Source organism: Pongo pygmaeus, chromosome 13 (assembly GCF_028885625.2).
Source record: "Pongo pygmaeus isolate AG05252 chromosome 13, NHGRI_mPonPyg2-v2.0_pri, whole genome shotgun sequence".
Taxonomy (NCBI): domain Eukaryota; kingdom Metazoa; phylum Chordata; class Mammalia; order Primates; family Hominidae; genus Pongo; species Pongo pygmaeus.
In genome coordinates this window covers 119,720,902-119,740,318 of record NC_072386.2, presented here as the reverse complement: position 1 = coordinate 119,740,318, position 19,417 = coordinate 119,720,902, and the positions used below count along the sequence as shown (strand labels likewise).

The following is a 19,417-nucleotide window of genomic DNA, read 5'->3' as shown; positions in this document are numbered from 1 at the left end:
AGGAAACACCCTTATATTGCTGGCAGCGATGTAAGTTGTGAAGGCCTTTTGGAGGGCAAACTAGCAATATCTGCCGGGCTTCTAAATGTCCAGGACCCAGAAATGTCATATCCAGGGCTCTGCCCCACAGAAAACCTCACAAGAGAGCAGTAGAAGGAAGATTATATAATGTTGTCTGTGATGGTGAACCTCAGACAGCCCAGGTGTCCCTCCATCAGGGAATGGAGGCCTCGTGTGGCGCTCTCCACACAATGGGACGCTCCACAGTTGGGGAAAACCCCTCCCGGTGCCGGCATGGAGAGATGGACGCCACATGCCACCACACTCCAGAGGAAAGTGCAGGATGGTAAGTAGGGCACAAAGGCTTAGAAATGGAATAACAATATCCACGGTTGCAGAGTCCACAGAACGGAGTAGGAGGAACGTGTATCAGCCTGTGCACAGGGGTTCCTTCTGGCAGGTGGGGTTCAAGGGGACCCTCTGTGGTTTGCATTTTATAATTTGCCCCCCTACCCTACACCCGCTACCTTCTCAGCCTTGGTCATCAGGCCTGTCACCATCTGTCGGCCCACTTTCCCGAAGAAAAGCTGGTTACTCTTGTCTTCCAGAAGCCCCTAGGGAAGGAGGAAGGGAGGGGAGTGAGCTGCCAGGCATGGCAGTCCCTCAAAGCCCACGGAGAGGGCCATGTAAGAGGCCGGGTAGGTGGCCCACCTGCCACAGAGGAGCCCAGTGTGGGAGCAGGCCTGGCCAGGGACCAGGAGGCCAAGTACATGCCACACAGCCATGGCCAGCCTGACTACCCCTTGCCTCCCACCCCCGAGGAACCCCCAGGCCACACCCACCTCGAAGGCCTGCCGCACACAGTGCAGCTTGGCCAGAAAGTCCTGGTCACTGTAGCAGCCCAGCAGCTCCGTCCTGAGGGGAGGACAGACGGCGTCACACAACCTGGTCCCTGCCCAGCGATGCCCCGGGCGGTCAGGTGGCACCTGGGTGGGGGGGTGGGAGGCTCTGGCTCCAGCCCTGGCCCTGCCTCAGCCTGGCAGTGTGGCCCCTGGCTGGTGCCTGTCTCCCTTGAGGCCTTGGTCTTCCCAGGCCAAAGGACGAGGCTGCCTGGATGATCTCTGAGGACGTGTCAGCCTCTCAGGCACTGGGTGCAGAGATGACCGAGGCCTCCTTAGGCCACAACCAGCCCCACACTTCACTGGCAAAGGACTGAAATGGCCAAACTGCCTCCTGACGGCAGATGTGGCGGATCACCCGGATCACTTCAGCCAGTGTGTGATTCATTTCTGGTCAGTGAACTTTTTTTTTTTTTTAGACGGAGTCTTGTTCTGTTGCTCAGGTTGGAGTGCAGTGGTGCAATCTCAGCTCACTGCAACCTCTGCCTCCCAGGTTCAAGTGATTCTCCTGCCTCAGCCTCCCAAGTAGCTGGGACTACAGCCACGCACCACCACGCCTGGCTAATTTTTGTATTTTTAGTAGAGACGGGGTTTCACCATGTTAGCCAGGTTGGTCTTAAACTCCTGACCTCAAGCGATCTGCCTGCTTCAGCCTCGCAAAGTGCTGGGATTACAGGCGTGAGTCACGGCGCCCAGCCCAGATTTTTTGCTTTTTTTTTTTGAGATGGAGTCTCGCTCTGTTGCCCAGGCTAGAGTGCAGTGGCTTGATTTCCACTCACTGCAACCTCTGCCTCCCGGGTTCAAGCGATCCTCCTGTCTCAGCCTCCCAAGTAGCTGGACTACAGGTATGTGCCACCATGCCCAGCTAATTTTTATATTTTTAGTAGAGATGGGGTTTACACCATATTGGCCAGGTTGGTCTCGAACTCCTGACCTCAGGTGATCTGCCCACCTCGGCCTCCCAAAGTGCTGGGATTATAGGCATGAGCCACCCTGCCCAGCGCCAGATTAACTTTTAAACATACATACTGAAATCTGCAAGCCATGATCAAAAAGCCAAGTTCTCAGGCTGGGTGTGGTGGCTCACACCTGTAGTCCCAACACTTTGAGAGGCCAAGGCAGGTGGATCACTTGAGGTGAGGAGTTTGAGACCAGCCTGACCAACACAGTGAAACCCCATCTCTACTAAAAAAAAAAAAAAAAAAAAGTCAAGTTCTCAGTCTTATCATACAAAAAATTAATAAAAAAGTTAATATAAGATGGTGAAGAAGCCTAAACATAACCACAGACAAAGAAACTGAGGCTAAGAGAAGTTAAGCGACTTGTTCAGGGTGGCAGAACTTGGAGTCCGGGCCTGTCTGTCCCCACGGCCTGAGTTCCTGACCTCTCCATGGAGGAACTGTGTCCAGACACTGCACTTAGGGCCAGTGACCCTGTGTGGCTGTGGCTGTACCCACTGAGAATTTACTTTTGTTTTTATATGGAATGCTTAGTAAATCTGCGTGTTATCCTTATGCCGGGACCACGTTCATCTTCTCTGTATCATTCCAATTTTTTTTTAGTGTATGTGCTGTAGAAGCAAACACTCTCTCAGAATTTAGAACTGGTAGTAACTATTGTTCTTTATTAAGTATGTTCATTTGTTACTGTCATTATTGGTATCAGACCTGCCAGTATGGGTCCATCCAGGCCCTCTGCAGCTGGGGATGGAGCTGTCACCAGCTCACCACGGCCCTCAGGCAGCCTGGACTCACTCAGGCTGAGTCCTTGCCAAGCACCGCTGGCTTCTCCGCCTCCCGCAAGGGCCAGAATCACCCACCGCCTCCTGCTCCCTCCCTCCCTCCACACCTGCTCACCTGAGGGTCCGGCAGGGCACTCTGCCCTCCTTCACCAGCTGCAGGGCCTCCTCGTAGGCAGCAGCGGGTCTGGAGAGTGGGATCGGGTAATCTCCGGTCTGCAGGGACTCAAAGAGCTGGGAGAGGGTGCAGAGGAAGAGACCAGGGAAGCCCATGAGAGCAGCACGCCATGGCGCAAGGGCACCTGCCTGTTGGTCGGCCACAGCGGCCACCCCAGGTGCCTGCCCACTGCCAGCGTCTCTAAGGGGATGTCAGAGGGAACACTGGCCAGGAGGCCCCAGTTTAAGCCCAGCTCTGGCCCTCAGCATCCCCATCTCCAGGGGTCCTTCCCAAAAAGGCCATCTAAAGGACACATACACATGTCCCCCCATCCCAAGGAAGAACACAGTGCCTGATCCACGTGCCCATGGCAGGGGACTGAGGCCAAACAATGGGCACAGCGGTCTGGTGAAGGGAGAGGCCAGCATGGGCTGGAGCCCTTCGGGGCAGAACCCCTGCTCTCACCCACAGGACAACGGCCCCCGATTTCTCAGCACCCCCCATCCCCAACAGCTTCGAGGAGGCCCGTGGGAGCATCCAAATTCTCCCATCGGAGGAAATGCCTCCACTTTCCCATGACCCAGTGCCAGCCCCACGGGCCTGCAGAGGAGGCCCAGCCTTCACCCCACCCTGGGCTTGGTCCCCACCCCGAGTCACCTCGGTGGCAGAGAAGAAGGAATCCTCTGAGGTCAGGCTGTCCTCATCGTCCGCCCGCAGCCGCAGTGAGCCCTCAGTCAGGGGCAGCATGAGCGTCCTCTCTGGGAAGAGCAGTGAGAGAGAGCGGGGCTGAGACTCCCCGCACGGTGCTCGGCCGGAATCCCGGTACACGAAGTCCCCCATCAGGCCCAGGGGAGGCTTCATCCCGAGCCTGTGATTCCCATGCTCAATGGCAAAGCTCTGACATGCCAAGCACTTCTGCGTGAGGACACTGGACTCCTCGCCTCAGTGAGTGACCTCCTTCAACACCCACGACATCCTCGGAGGTTGTCAGCCTCAGGTGTGAGCCCTCGGCTGGTGAGCAGCTCTGCCAGGCTCACAGGTCGCACCGCTGGACCTGAGGCCTGAAGGCCCAAGCTCTGCAGGGGGAGGACCTTGAACTGTGTGGCCCTGGGGAAATCGCCTCTCTCTTCTGACAAGCTGAAACTCAGCCATTGATACCAAGGGCTCGAGAGAGTCCATGGCCACTAACCTGGAGTTCCCCTCCCTGCTCGCCCAAGGGCTGAGGGGTGTGGACCTCCAAGGGTGCTCAGGAAAGGATTGTCGAGCAAGTAAGCAAAGGCCACAGACCTGTGGCGGGCCACCCTAAAGGTCCCCCCAGCTCTTTCTGCCACATAGGGAGGCCACAGGAGGCAGATTCCTCCAACAGAGAAGCCACACCCAGAGCACGTGGGGAGAAGCCAGGGCAGGGTGCGTGGCTCAGCCGACCCACTCTGGTTCTGTGTCCCCACTAGCAGAGCCAGGGAGCTGGACCCTGGGGAGTCTGAGGGTCCCACAGGGCTGAGTGCACAGGGAGGGGCCAGGGTGTCATTCACTGCAGGGGTCTGAAGAGGACAGTGGCTGTTTGGCAGAATAACTTGGTTCCCCCTCAATATGTCACATCATTTCACCTCAATGCAGCCGACAACAGAACTTCTGTTCTTGGCCTTCGGCCTGCTCTGAGTGAACCTCCCGTGAGTCACCCCATCCACCCACCCAGTCTGAGCCACGGGAAAGGACTTGAAGCGAAGGCCTGGGAGAGTCATCAGGGAGATGCTGCCACGCGAACCCCAAGGCTGCACCCAAGGGGATGGAGCCAGGTGCACTTGCTGGGGACTCCTGGGACCTCACCTCAGCTCTGCTCCAGCCTGCCATGGAGAAGGGAACACCTCAGTTTCCCCATCTGTGCCGTAAGGTGCTGGATCACATGAGGTCGGAGAGCCCTGGGGATTCTGATTCATTGGATGCACTGAGAGAACCACGCACCGGTTCTCGCACCTTCTCCTCACCTCCGTCCCTGCCACGCTCCACACCCACCCCGCCTGCGCTGGGCCCAGCTCACCGAGGTCTAGCAGCATGCTGTCCGCAGGGAAGGTCGAGCCGAACTCCTCCTGCAGGTGGTAGGCGCGGTGCAGCAGGGACTCCAGCTTCTCTGCAAACTCCTTCCGCTGTGACTCTGGCTGCCGTAAAAACAAGGACCCTCAACCCAGACCCTCAAAGCTCCCAACGAAAACGGCCCCTTCCCTCACCCCCAGGTCCCTGGGGAAAGGGGAGGAGATCTAGGACCCAGCAGCTAAGCACATAGACTCCAAAACTTCACTGCTCGATAGAGGAGCCACCAGCCACTTGTGGCAGCTGAGCACTGAAAACCTGGACAGTCCCAGAGTCTAAACACACACCAGATTTCAAACACGGCACCAAAAAGCATAGACTGTCTCAGGAATCTTTTCTGTTGATTACATGCTGAAATGATCACATACTGGACATATCAGGTTACATGAAGTACAGCTGACCCTTGAAAACTGTGGACTTAGGTTGCCGGACACAGTGGCTCACGCCTGTAATCCCAGCACTTTGGGTGGCCGAGGTGGGCAGATCACAAGGTCAGGAGTTCAAGACCAGCCTGACCAACATGGTGAAACCAAGTCTCTACTAAAAATACAAAAATTAGCCGGGCATGGTGGCGGGTGCCTATAATCCCAGCTACTCAGGAGGCAGGAGAATTGCTTGAACCTGGGAGATGGAGGTTGCAATGAGCCGAGATCGCGCCATTGCACTCTAGCCTGGGTGACAGAACGGGACTCTGTCTCAAAAAAAAAAAGAAAGAAAGAAAATTGTGGACTTAGGGTAACTGACTCACCCCTGTGCCCACATAGTTGAAAATCTACATAAAAAAACTTTTTTTTTTTTTTTTTGAGACAGGGTCTCATTCTGTCACCCAGCCCGCAGTGCAGTGGCGCAATCACATCTAACCACAGTCTGTGTGATCCTCCCGTCTCTGCCTCCCTAGTAGCTAGGACTACAGGCATACATCACCATACCCGGCTAACTTCTGTATATATTTTTGGTAGATACAGGGTTTTGCCACATTGCCCAGGCTGGTTTCAAACGTATGGGTTCAAGCAATCCTCCTGCCTCAGCTTCCCAAAGTGCTAGGATTAGAGGTGTGAGCCACCGTGCCCGGCCCACATATAACTTTTGACTCCTCTAAAAGTAAGGGGAGTTATTAATAGGTTATTAACTACTAATAAGCTATTGTTGACCAGAAGTCTTACTGAGAATGTAGTCGATTAACACATATTTTGTATGTTCTATGTATTATATTCTGTATTCTTACACCAAACTAAGCCAGAGAAAAGAAAATGTTATTAAAGAAATCATAAAGAAGAAAAATGGACCGGGTGAGGTGGCTCACACCTATAATCCCAGCACTTTGGAAGGCAGAGGCAGGAGGATCCCTTGAGCCCAGAAGTCTGAGACCAGCCTAGGAAAGACCCTATCTCTACAAAAAATACAAAAATTAGGCCGGCGTGGTGGCGTGTGCCTGTAGTCCCAGCTACTCAGGAGGCTGAGGTAGGAGGATCACGTGAGCCCGGGGAGGTTGAGGTTGCAGTGAGCCATAATGGTGCCACTGTACTCCAGCCTTGGTGACAGAGCGAGACTCTGTCTCAAAATAAATAAATAAATGAAAGGAAATCACTGGGCCAGGCACAATTCCTCACACCAGTAATCCCAGCACTTTGGGAGACCAAGACAGGTAAATCACTTGGGCCCAGGAGTTTGAGACCAGCGTTGGCAACATAGTAAAACCAAAAATATAAAAATTAGCCAGTTTCGGCCGGGTGCAGTGGCTCACACCTGTAATCCCAGCACTTTGGGAGGCCGAGGCAGGCGGATTACCTGAAGTCAGGGGTTCGAGACCAGCCTGGCCAACATGGTGAAACCCTGTCTCCACTAAAAATACAAAAAATGAGCTGGGCAGGTGGTGCACACCTGTAATCCCAGCTACTCCGGAGGCTAAGGTACGAGAATCACTTGAACCAGGGAGGAAGAGGTTGCAGTGAGCCAAGGTCGCGCCACTGCACTCCAGCCTGGGTGACAGAGCAAGACTCCATTTCCAAACAAACAAAAACAAACAAACAAACAAAAAAAATTAGCCAGTTTCATAACATGGTCTCAAAATAAATAAATAAGAGATTAAAATTTAAAAATACAACTAAAGGCCAGGCGTGGTGGCTTATGCCTGTAATTCCAGCACTTTGGGAGGCCGAGGCAGGCGGATCACCTGAGATAAGGAGTTCGAGACCAGCCTGGTCAACATGGCGAAAGCCCATCTCTACTAAAAATACAAAAATTAGCTGAGCATGGTGGCGCATGCCTGTAATCCCAGCTACTCGGGAGGCAGAGGCAGGAGAATCGTTTGAACTCAGGAGGTGGAGGCTGCAGTCAGCCGAGATCGTGCCATTGTACACTGGGCAACAAGAGTGAAACTCTGTCTCAAAAAGAAAATATACGCTGGGCGCGGTGGCTCACGCCTGTAATCCCAGCACTTTGGGAAGCCGAGGCGGGGGGATCACGGGGTCAGGAGATCGAGACCATCCTGGCTAACACGGTGAAACCCCGTCTCTATTAAAAATACAAAAAATTAGCCGGGCATGGTGGCAGGCGCCTGTAGTCCCAGCTACTCGGGAGGCTGAGGCAGGAGAATGGCATGAACCCGGGAGGTGGAGCTTGCAGTGAGCCGAGATCATGCCACTGCACTCCAGCCTGGGCGACAGAGCGAAACTACGTCTCAACAACAACAACAAATACATATATATATATTTAATTTTAAAAAAGAAAATCATTGAGGAGAAAGGATATCTGCCTGAATAGGTTTCTAATGCGAATGAAAGAGCCCTATTCTGGAAAAAAATGCCACAAAGGACATTTATTAGTATGGAAGAGAAGTGAGCACTAGATTTAAGGCAGGAAGGAATAGACTAACTCTACTGTTTTGTACAAATGCAGTCAGGATTTTCATCAGGACTGTCCTTTCTTTTTTTTCTTTTTTGAGATGGGGTCTCGTTCTGTTGCCCAGGCTGGAATGCAGTGGCGTGATCTCAGTTCACTGCAACTTCCAACCCTCAGGTTCAAGCAATTCTCCCATCTCACCCTCCTGAGTACTTGGGACCACAGGCACGGCCACCACACCCAGCTAATTTTTGTATTTTTAGTAGAGATGGGGTCTCACCATGTTGCCCAGGCTGGTCTTGAACTCCTGAGCTCGGCTAGGTGCAGTGGCTCATGCCTGTAATCCCAGCACTTTGAGGGGCTGAGGCAGGCAGATCACTTGAGGTCAGGAGTTCGAGACCAGCCTGGTCTACTTGGTGAAACCCCGTCTCTACTAAAAACACAAAAATTAGCTGGGCTTGGTGGTGTGCGCCTGTAATTCCAGCAACTTGGGAGACTGAGGCAGGAGAATCGCTTGAACCCAGGAAGTGGAGGTAGCAGTGAGCCGAGATTGTGCCACTGCACTCCAGCCTGAGCAACAGAGCAAGAGTCTGTCTTAAAAAAAAAAAAAAAAAGTAATTATTACAATATTTATTCTAAGAGCTACACTTACTGGTGGCCACCATGGGCCAGTCTTGTGTGAAGTGCCTACTGTAGTTCTTTAAGTTATCCCTGAGATCTCAGGAGAAAGACACTCTTATTTCCCTTGACAGATAGAGAAACTAAGACAAGGCTCGGAAGGGGGAAATGATTTCCCTGAGGGCACAGTGTGGAACTAGTGGTGCTACAAACTGAATCCAGGTGTGTGTGGCTCTAGAGCAGTGCTGTCCAGTGGAAAGCCACGTGCAACATTCAATGTTTGCTACAGACCACCATAAATAGCACAAAGTAATGGGCAAAATTAATTTTAATAATACACATGTGACCCTTGAACAACATAGGTTGTTTTTGTTTTTGTTTTTTCTTGAGACAGGGTCTTGCTCTGTTGCCCAGGCTACAGTGCAGTGATGAGATCATGGGCTCAGGCGATCCTCCCAACTCAGCCTCCTGAGTAGCTGGGGCTACAGGTGCCCACCACCACGCCTGGCAAATATTTTTGTATTAATTGTAGAGACAGGATCTCACCATGTTGCCCAGGCTGGTCTTGAATTCCTAGACTCAAGTGATCCTCCCACCTTGGTCTCCTAAAGTGTTGGGACTACAGGTGTGAGCCACTACACCCGGCCAGACTTTTTTCAATAAATATATAGGAGAATTTTTTGGAAATTTATGACAATTTGAAAAACCTCAGAGATGAACCCACTTAGCCTAGAGATACTGAAAAAATTATGAGAAAGGTATGTCACGAATGCATAAAATATATGTAGATACTAGTCTTTATCATTTACTACCATAAAATATACACAAATTGGCTGGGCGCAGCAGCTCACACCTGTAATCCCAGCACTTTGGGAGGCCGAGGCGGGCAGATCACCTGAGGTCAGGAGTTCAAGACCAGCCTGGCCAACATGCTGAAACCCCGTCTCTACTAAAAATACAAATTTTAGCTGGGCATAGTGGCTGGCACCTGTAATCCCAGCTACTCAGGAGGCTGAGGCAGGAGAATCGCATGAACCCTGGAGGCAGATGTTGCAGTGAGCTGAGACCGTGCCATTGCACTTCAGCCTGGGCAACAAGAGTGAAACTCTGTCTCGGAAGAAAAAAAAAAAAAGGCCGGGCGCGGTGGCTCACACCTGTAATCCCAGCACTTTGGGAGGCTGAGGTGGGTGGATCACGAGGTCAGGAGTTCCAGACCATCCTGCCCAACATGGTGAAACCCCGCCTCTACTAAAAATACAAAAATTAGCTGGGTGTGGTGGTGTGCGCCTGTAATCCCAGCTACTCGGGAGGCTGAGGTAGGAGAATCACTTGAACCCGGGAGGCAGAGGTTGCAGTAAACCAAGATAGCGCCATAGCACTCCAGCCTGGTGACAGAGTGAGACTCCGTCTCAAAAAAAAAAAAGAAAAAGAGTGCGCAGCATCCTGTGGCCTAATGACCTTGTCACTACCCTTGGGCCACCAGGCCGGGTGAGGGAAGAGGGGGCGGGCACTCCTCCCTGCACCCCAGGAGCTTCTGGGCTGAGCGCTGAGGGGACGTATGAGCCAGCCTCACTCTGTTTTCCACAAAGGCTGCCAGAACCTGCAATTGCCTGTAACTGGATCCACGGGGAGATAAGGCACTGGGTAGAAACAGTCAGAAATGCTCAGAAAGGGATGGAAATGATGGAAATGGCAGCCATGCACTGAGTGCCACCTGGGGCCAGGTGCCTCATCATTCAGCCTCACAGTGTCCCTCTGAGGCCAGGATTACTAGGACCCCATTTCACAGATCAAACTCAAGGTTAAGTGGTCCACATGACCAGCAAGAACCTGGCAGAGCTGGGATGCAGCCCCAGGCCTGCAGGACCCTTTGCTCAGTTTTCCGGCAGGGCCGGGACGCACCCCGTGTGGCCAGCAGATAACTTGCAGTTTTGGCACAAATCTGTGTCTCTGTGAAATGGTCTCAAGTAAGGTAACGGTTCTTTTTTTTTTTTTGAGACAGTGTCTCGCTGTGTCACCAGGCTGGAGTGCTGTGGCACCATCTCGGCTCACTATAGCCTCTGAGTCCCTGGTTCAAGTGATTCTCCTGCCTCAGCCTCCCGAGTAGCTGGGATTACAGGCATGCACCACCACACCCAGCTAATTTTTGTATTTTTAGTAGAGGCAGGGTTTCACCATGTTGGCCAGTATGGTCTCGGTCTCCTGACCTCATGATCCACCCACCTTGGCCTCCCAAAGTGCTGGGATTACAGGTGTGAGCTACCTCGCCCGGCCAAGGTAATGGTTCTTAGATGTGACATCAGACGCACACTCAACAAAAGGAAAAAACAGATAACCTTGACTCTCAAAAAACTTTTGTGCTTCAGGGGGCACCAGCAAAAAGTGAGGCCAGGCGCAGTGGCTCACACCTGCAATCCCAGCATTTTAGGAGGCCAAGGCGGGCAGATCACCTGGGGTTGGGAGTTCGAGACCAGCCCGGCCAACATGGTGAAACCGTATCTCTACTAAAAATATAGAAATTAGCTGGGCATGGTGATGGGCACCTGTAATCCCAGATTATCAGGAGGCTGAGGCAGGAGAATCTCTTGAACCTGGGAGGCAGAGGCTGCAGTGAGCTAAGATCGCACCACTGCACTCCAGCCTAGGTGACAGAGCGAGACTCTGTTTCAAAATAAATAAATAAATAAATAAATATGAAATAAAAAATACATAAAGGTGAAAAGACAACTCACAGTATGACGGAAAATACAGAAAATATCTGCAACCGCATCTGATAAGGGGCTTTCTCCAGAATATGAGAAACCCTTAGAACTTAATAAACACACAAATAACCCAATTACAAAAGGCATCACAATAGACATTCCTCCAAATAAGATGTAATAATGGATAAGAAGTACATGAAAAGATGCTCAACATCCGTAGCCATCAGAGAAATGCAAATCAAAACAACGAGAAGCCACCTGCACCCGCCATGATGGTGATAACCAAAAAGACAGGAACAAGTGGTGGTGAGCGTGTGGAGAAACGGGAACCCTCACGGGCTGCTGATGAGAACAAAAAACGTGCAGTCGCTTTGAAAACAGTTTGGTGGTTCCTTAAAAAGTTAAACATGGAGGCCGGGCATGGTGGCTCACGCCTGTAATCCCAGCACTTTGGGAGGCCAAGGTGGGTGGATCATCTGAGGTCAGGAGGTCGAGATCAGCCTGGCCAACATGGTGAAACCCCGTCTCTACTAAAAATACAAAAATTAGGCCGGGCGTGGTGGCGGGTGCCTGTAATCCCAGCACTTTGGGAGGCTGAGGTGGGCGGATCACGAGGTCAGATCGAGACCATCCTGGCTAACAAGGTGAAACCCCATCTCTACTAAAAATACAAAAAATTAGCCGGGAGTGGTGGCGGGCGCCTGTAGTCCCAGCTACTCAGGAGGCTGGGGCAGAGAATGGTATGAACTTGGGAGGCGGAGCTTGCAGTGAGCCAAGATCACGCCACTGCACTCCAGCCTGGGCGACAGAGCGAGACTCCATCTCAAAAAATAAAATAAAATAAAATAAAAATACAAAAATTAGCCAGGCGTGGTGGCGCATGCCTGTAATCCCAGCTACTTAGGAGGCTGAGGTAGGAGAATCATTTGAACCTGGGAGGTGGAGGTTGTGGTGAGCCGAGATTGTGCCACTGCACGCCAGCCAGGGCGACAGAGCAAGACTCTGTCTTAAAAAAAAGTTAAACATGGAGTTATCATGTGATCCCCGCAATTTCACTCCTAGGTATATACCCAAGAGAAATGATAATATATGTCCACACAAAAACTTGTACATGAATGTTCATAGCAGCATTATGCATAAGAGCCAAAAAGTGGAAGCAACCCAAATATCTACCAACTGATGAACAAATAAACAAAATGTGGTCCATCTATACAACAGAAACAAAACAGTGATTCATGCTGCAACACGGATGAACCTTGGAAGCACCCTGCTATGTGAAAGGAGGCAGTCACAAAGGGCCACATATTGTGATCCCATTTCTAGAAACATCTGTGATAGGCAAATCCAGATGTAGAGAAAATAGATTTGTGGTTGCCTAGAGCTGGGGGGAAATGAAGGAATGTGAAGGGAATGGCCAAAGTACATGGGGTTTCTTCATTGTTGTTTCTTTGTTGTTGTTATTGAGTCAGGGTCTCACTCTATTGCAGAGGCTGGAATGCGGTGGCACAATCATGGCTCACTGCAGTCTTGACCTTCTGGGCTCAAGGGATCCTACTGCCTCAGCCTCCTGAGTAGCTGGGACTACCACATGGTGTGCGCCACCATGCCCAGCTAACTTTTTAATTTTTTGCAGAGATGGGGTCTTACTATGCTGCCCAGGCTGGTCTTGAATTTCTGGGCTCAAAAAATTTTCCTCCACCTCAGCCTTCCAAAGCACTGGGATTATAGGTGTGAGCCACCATGCTGAACCAGGGGTTTCTTTTTGGGATAAAAATGCTCCAAAATTGACTGTGATAATAGATGCACAATTTTGTGAATATACCAAAAGCCACTCAATTGTACAGTTTAAATGCTATGTGAATTATATCTTTTCTTTTTCTTTTTGTAGAGACAGGGTTGCCCAAGCTGGAGTGCAGTGGCACAATCATAGCTCACTGCAGCCTTGAACTCCTGGGCTCAGGTGATCCTCCCACCTCAGCCTCCTGAGTAGCTGGGACCACAGGAACATGCCATGACACCCAGCTAATTGGTCATACCACTGCACTCCAGCCTGGGCAGCAGAGTAAGACCCTGTCTCAAAAAGAAAAAAATTTTGTGAGACAGAGTCTCACTATGTTGCCCAGGCTGGTCTTGAACTTCTCCCTCACTGGCTCAAACAATCCTCCCACCTCAGCCTTCCAAAGTATTGGAATTACAAGTGTAAGCCACTGTGCCCAGCCTATATTTCAATAAAACTGCTTAAAAATTAGAGCAATAGGCCAGGTGCAGTGGCTCATGCCTGTAATCTCAGCACTTCGCGAGGCCAAGGCGGGCGGATCACCTGAGGTCAGGAGATAGAAACCAGCCTGGCCAACATGGTGAAACCCCATCTCTACTAAAAACACACAAAAAATTAGCTGGGCGTGGTGACACATGCCTGTAATCCCAACTACTCGGGAGGCTGAGGCAGGAGAATCGCTTGAACCCGGGGGGCAGAGGTTGCAGTGAGCCAAGATTGTGTCACTGCACTGCAGCCTGGGCAACAAAAGTGAAACTCCGTCTCAAAAAAAAAAAAAAATTATAGCAACAGACAGAAAAAAATGCCTGGAGGAATAGAAAGTGGTGATGCCTGGATGAAGGGCTGCAGGCACCCCTTGTAGGATTGTAGGGTTGTAGGCGTCCTGGCATGTGGACATGCCACAGATCATTAACTGAGCACCTACTATGGACCAGGCCTGAATGGCTGGTGCTGGTGCCCCCACAGAGCGCCAGTGCTCCAAGAGGCCGAGGGCCCCACACTACACAACCATGGGCTGTCTGATCAGAGTCTGGGATCAGACTATTTTACACCCCCTTCTCTTTCCTATTTCTGTGCTTTTCATTATTTGATAAGGAATATGTAATTGCTTTCACAACAAGGAAAACAATGCAAGTTCTATCATTTTCAGATATAGTTTTTAGCAAGAAATATAATTTGGGAAATAAAGCTGCCTCCCTTGAGTCCCCCTCACCAACACACTCCTACGGGTGCCCGTTCCCTGCCGACTCGCAGACAGGACCTGACGCAGCTGCAACTGCAGGCACTCAAGGGTTTGAGTCACTTCAAACCTCAGGTATTTCCCTGACCTTCACATCCTGAGCTCACGCCCCAGCAGGGACAGAGAGCATGGACACCTTCAACTTGTTACCAGCTGTGCCAGACACAGCCCTACCCTTGTTCTGCAAGCAGTTTCCCAGGTCCCCCTGCCAGCTGGCTTTCAGCCAATGGAAGACACGGGTAGAGGAATGAAGGCAAGGGTGAGGGAGGCGTAGGCAGAGAAATCCTCCCTCCTCCTTCTACCTCCGCTGCCAAAAGTGGCCACATCCCCTCAAATTACTGGGCTCAACTGGTCCTTCTGCCTCGGCCTCCCAAAGTGCTATGATTACAGGTGTGACGCACCATGCCTGGCCACAAAAATTTAAATTTTAGCCTTTTAACTTCATTTTCCTTTCCTGATATTGAAATAATAAATATTCACTGTAGGCTGGGTGTGGTGGCTCAAGCCTGTAATCCCAGCACTTTGGGAGGCTGAGGCGGGTGGATCACTTGAAGTTAGGAGTTCGAGAGCACCCTGGCCAACATGGTAAAACGCCGTCTCTACTAAAAATACAAAAATTAGCTGGGCGTGGTGGCAGGCACCTCTGACTCTGGCTTCTCAGGAGGCTGAGACAGGAGAATCGCTTGAACCCAGGAGGTGGAGGATGCAGTGAGCCAAGATCGCACCACTGCACTCCAGCCTGGAAAACAGAGTGAGGCCACATCTTAAAAATAAATAAATTACGGGCCGGGCGCGGTGGCTCACACCTATAATCCCAGCACTTTGGGAGGCTGAGGCGGGTGGATCACGAGGTCAGGATATCCAGACCATCCTGGCTAACATAGTGAAACCCCGTCTCTGCTAAAAATACAAAAAAATTAGCTGGCCGTGGTGGTGGGCACCTGTAGTCCCAGCTACTCCAGAGGCTGAGGCAGGAGAATGGTGTGAACCCAGGAGGCAGAGCTTGCAGTGAGTCGAAATCGCACCACTGGACTCCAGCCTGGGAGACAGAGCGAGACTCCGTCTCAAAATAAATAAATAAATAAATAAAAATAAAAAATACATAAATAAATTAATTAATTACATCCTGGCTAACATGGTGAAACCCCGTCTCTACTAAAAAATACAAAAAATTAGCCGGGCGTAGTGGCGGGCACCTGTAGTCCCAGCTACCAGGGAGGCTGAGCCAGGAGAATGGCGTGAACCTGGGAGGCGGAGCTTGCAGTGAGCCGAGATCATGCCACTGCACCTCCAGCCTGGGCAGCAGAGTGAGACTCCGTCTCAAAAAAAAATAAATAAATAAAATAAATAAATAAATAAATAAATAAATTAGCCAGGCATGGTGGCTCACGCCTGTAATCCCAGCACTTTGGGAGGCCAAGGCGGGCGGATCATGAAGTCAAGAGATCGTGACCATCCTGGCCAACATGGTGAAACCCCGTCTCTACTAAAAATACAAAAATTAGCTGGGCGTGGTAGTGCGCACCTGTAATCCCAGCTACTTGGGAGGCTGAGGCAGGAGAATCTCTTGAACCCAGGAAGCGGAGGTTGCAGTGAGCCGAGATCGCGCCACTGCACTCCAGCCTGGCGACAGAGTGAGACTCCGTCTCCAGAAAAAAAAAAAAAAAAAATTAATAAATAATTCACTGTAGAAAACTTGGATGGTGCCCAAAAGGTCCCCAAAAAAGTATATTAAAGAAAAAAAAGCCCAGGCACGGTGGCTCACACCTGTAATCCCAGCACTTTGGGAGGCCAAGACAGGCAGATAACCTGAGGTCAGGAGTTCGAGACCAGCCTGACCAATATGATGAAACCCCATCTCTACTAAAAATACAAAAATTAGCCAGGTGTGCTGGCATGCGCCTATAATCCCAGCTACTCGGGAGGCTGCGACAGAAGAATCGCTTAAACCCAGGAGGCGGAGGTTGCAGTGAGCCAAGATCGTGCCGTTGCACTTCAGCCTGGGCAACAAGAGCGAAATTCTGTCTCAAAGAAAAAAAAAAAAAGAATAAAAAAGGGCGCAGTGGCTCACACCTGTAATCTCACCACTTTGGGACGCCAAGGCAGGTGGATCATGAGGTCAAGAGCTCAAGACCAGCCTGGCCAACATGGTGAAACCCCATCTCTACTAAAAATACAAAAATTACCCGAGTGTGGTGGCGAGCGCCTGTAATCCCAGCTACGCAGGAGGCTGAAGCAAGAGAATCACTTGAACCTGGCAGGTGAAGGCTGCAGTGAGCCGAGATTGCGCCACTGTACTCCAGCCTGGCAACAGAGCAAGACTCCATCTCAAAAAAAAAAAAAAAAAAACAAAGCAAAGGCCGGGCAATGCAGCCACCCCTCAACAGAGGCGCCTTCCCTTCCAGCCTTTCAGGACCACACGTTGCCCTTCACAGGGTTGAGGCGGGTGTGAGTCTCAGTACGGCTGTTTTTACCGAGCGCCGGGCATTGTGCTGAGCACGTGACATGAATTGTTTTGTTTCACATCATGACACCCTCATAGAGGGAAATCAGCAGTCCCAGAGGACAGGAGCCTGCCTCCCAAGGTGTGGCCGCCCCTCTCCTGTGCTGCCAACCTTCTCCCATGGGCGCAGGGGGATGCAGAAGACCACCTACCTCAGACAGTGGCTCTGATGCAGTCTCCGGGTTCCGGAGGCCGTCCCTGGGCATGGGGGTGCTGCCGCTGTCCCCCCGCTGGCCCACGCTCAGCGCCTGCTCCCATTTCTGCAGAGCTTCCTCGAACAGCTCCATGCCTGAACACAGGTGAGGCGAAAAGCGTGAGTCAGCACCTCCACAGTCTCACCCAAGAGGGGGCTCAGAACATCAAGGAGGCAGGAGGGCCTTGAAGGGCAAGAACTGGGTGGGACCATGTGGCCTGGGCTGCTCAGGTTCCAGGCCTTCTTTCGGACCAGGTTTGTTCCTAGACACTGTCCCTTGTTCAGAAATGGCAGGAAATCAACCAATTGGGATTTGGGGCAGGGTAGTGAGGGGCAAAGTGACCCAAGACTGGCCAGGCTCCTAGGAAGGGACTGTTCCTGCCGCCCACCCTGCCCTCGAAGCTGAGGCACCTCCTGGCCACACCTTGCAAGTATAGGCTGTCTGCGTTGCCGTCGCTGGTGGCCAGAGCCTCCTCCATCCCTCTGGCATCCCATGGTCCCGAGCACGCGGCTGTGGGGCTGGATGAGTTCACTGCCATCATCTGGGCGCCAATCAGTGCAAGAAGAAAGAGTGAGGGCTTCCCGGGCTCTCTGCAAGGCCCCCCTGAGGCAGGGCCTCCCCCACTGCCTGACCCTGGGCCACACGCCCCCTCCAAATGCCATCCCTGAGCTTGTTCCTAGCCACAGCGTCCACACCCTCAGAATGGCCTGGACCCACAAACTGCCTGATGGTGCTTCATATAAGCCACCAAAGTGGGAAGGAATCCCGAGACCAACGCCCAGCCCAGGAACCTGGGAACCCCGCTGAGCCCTGCTCATGACTGCTTTATCCATCCCCTACGCCAGGGCTCCTCTATCACTTGAACAAGAAGACAGAGAGTAACCATTCTGTGCCAGGGTCCTGCCTCTCATCCACACGAGTGGCTGGCCGCCCCAGGGCAAGAACCAGCTCTTGCTTGCCCCTGTGCCAGCCTGGCTCAGAGCTGGGACTCTGCTTGCTAGACGAGTGAATGAACCAAAAGCCACACCCCAGAAGAAGCCAAGCTTCTGCCTTGTTTATCTCTACACCTCCAGCGCCTGACAGAGTCCCTGGTATAACGCAGGTGCTTGTCAGTGGCTGACGAATGAATAACCTGCACTTTCACAGGTACGGGTCTCCCCAGGAGACCATCAGTTTCTCTCCTCTGCACCAGCCCACCTTTCTCCCACCAACACCTGGCACAGTAAGTGATTAGGGACAATCCCTGAAAGCCCGCGTGGGTGGAGGAGTGAGCAAGAGAATGAATGAATGAATGGACTCTACCAGTCCATAAGCTTGCTGAGGGCAGAGTCCTCAGCAGGGGTAAGCCCAGACCAGGAGCCCTGGAGCCCTGGCACCTGCTGCTCACCGAGGCCACACTGTGGGAGGAGCCCGAGTGCTTGCTGGGCTCAATGGAAGAGATGCCACTCAGGGTGTCATTGCTCTTGCTGCTGGGGCTCTGGACTCTCCGGCTGGAGTATCCTGTGAGGAGCAGAAAGGCAGGCGTCACACAGGCATCCCATGTGGCCTTTACACAGGCTGCTCCCACTCTGGACCACCTTCCCCTTCCTCATCTGGGAATCGGTCCTGACCTTCTAAGTCAGGGGAACAGAGGGACCCCGAGGGTGTGCACTCAGGAGAAGAGCGCGGGGCCCTCCATGTCCCGCTCATGACCACATCCCTGCCATATCTCTGCCACAGGGCACAGGGCCAGGCCGAGGGGAGGAGTCCAGATCTGCCAGATAAGCCGAGAATGAGGTCCATCTGCTTTCCTGCCTCCTTGCTTAGCCTTCTCTGGGCTACTGATTGAGAGAATGGTTTAGAATTCTCCTCCTTCCAAAAGAGATGTGAGACAACAACTTTTAAAAATATACAAAAGGCTGGGCACGGTGGCTCACGCCTATAATCCCAGCACTTTGGGAGGCCGAGGTGGGGGAGGACTGCTTGAGCCCAGGAGTTCAAGACCAGCCTGGGCAACATGGCGAAACCCTGTCTCAACAAAAAATACAAAAATTAGCCAAGTGTGGTGGCGCAGCCTGCAGCCCCAGCTACTTGGGAGGCTGAGGGTGGGGCATCACTTGAGCCTGGGAGATCGAGGCTGCAGTGAGCCATGATTGCAATACTTCATTCCAGCCTAGGAAGCAGAGTGAGACCCTGTCTCAAATATATATACATATATATAAAAATTTTTTTAGGCTGGGCTGGGTGGATCATGTCTGTAATCCTAGCACTTTGGAAGGCCGAGGTGGGTGGATCACTTGAGGTCAGGAGTTCGAGATCAGCCTGGCCAACAAGGTAAAACCCCATCTATAATAAAAATACACAAATTAGCCAGATGGGGTGGCGCACGCCTGTAATCCCAGCTACTCAGGAGGCTGAGGCAGGAGAATTGCTTGAACCTGGGAAGCAGAGGTTGCAGTGAGCCAAGACCATGCCACTGCACTCCAGCCTGGGCAACAGAGCAAGAATGTCTCAAAAAAAAAAATTTAATGAAATACACAAAACGTTATTTTTTAAAATAGAGATAAAGCCGGGCACAGTGGCTCACACCTGTAATCCCAGCACTTTGGGAGGCCGAGGTCAGCAGATCACATGAGATTAGGAGTTCGAGACCAACCTGGCCCACGTGGTGAAAGCCTGTC

At 51.9% G+C, this 19,417-nt stretch overlaps 1 protein-coding gene and 1 non-coding gene across 3 annotated transcripts in view; both read right to left on the bottom strand.

Annotated features, from left to right (window-relative positions):
• The window catches only part of MIGA2 (mitoguardin 2), a 39,188-nt gene that overhangs the window by 9,007 nt on the left and 10,764 nt on the right, over window positions 1–19,417 (bottom strand). For both annotated transcript variants that reach the window (XM_054501168.2, XM_054501169.2), the window contains exons 4-11: window positions 18,145–18,257; window positions 17,181–17,298; window positions 16,716–16,852; window positions 4,833–4,950; window positions 3,452–3,552; window positions 2,756–2,871; window positions 843–915; window positions 528–614 (exon numbers count right to left, since the gene is read on the bottom strand). In XM_054501168.2, the coding sequence (XP_054357143.1) occupies window positions 528–614; window positions 843–915; window positions 2,756–2,871; window positions 3,452–3,552; window positions 4,833–4,950; window positions 16,716–16,852; window positions 17,181–17,298; window positions 18,145–18,257 (863 nt within the window). The remainder of the gene's footprint in view (window positions 1–527; window positions 615–842; window positions 916–2,755; window positions 2,872–3,451; window positions 3,553–4,832; window positions 4,951–16,715; window positions 16,853–17,180; window positions 17,299–18,144; window positions 18,258–19,417) is intronic.
• Window positions 2,374–2,484, bottom strand: LOC129044765 (U6 spliceosomal RNA). The gene has a single exon (XR_008504764.1). It is a non-coding gene; the product is annotated as a U6 spliceosomal RNA (small nuclear RNA).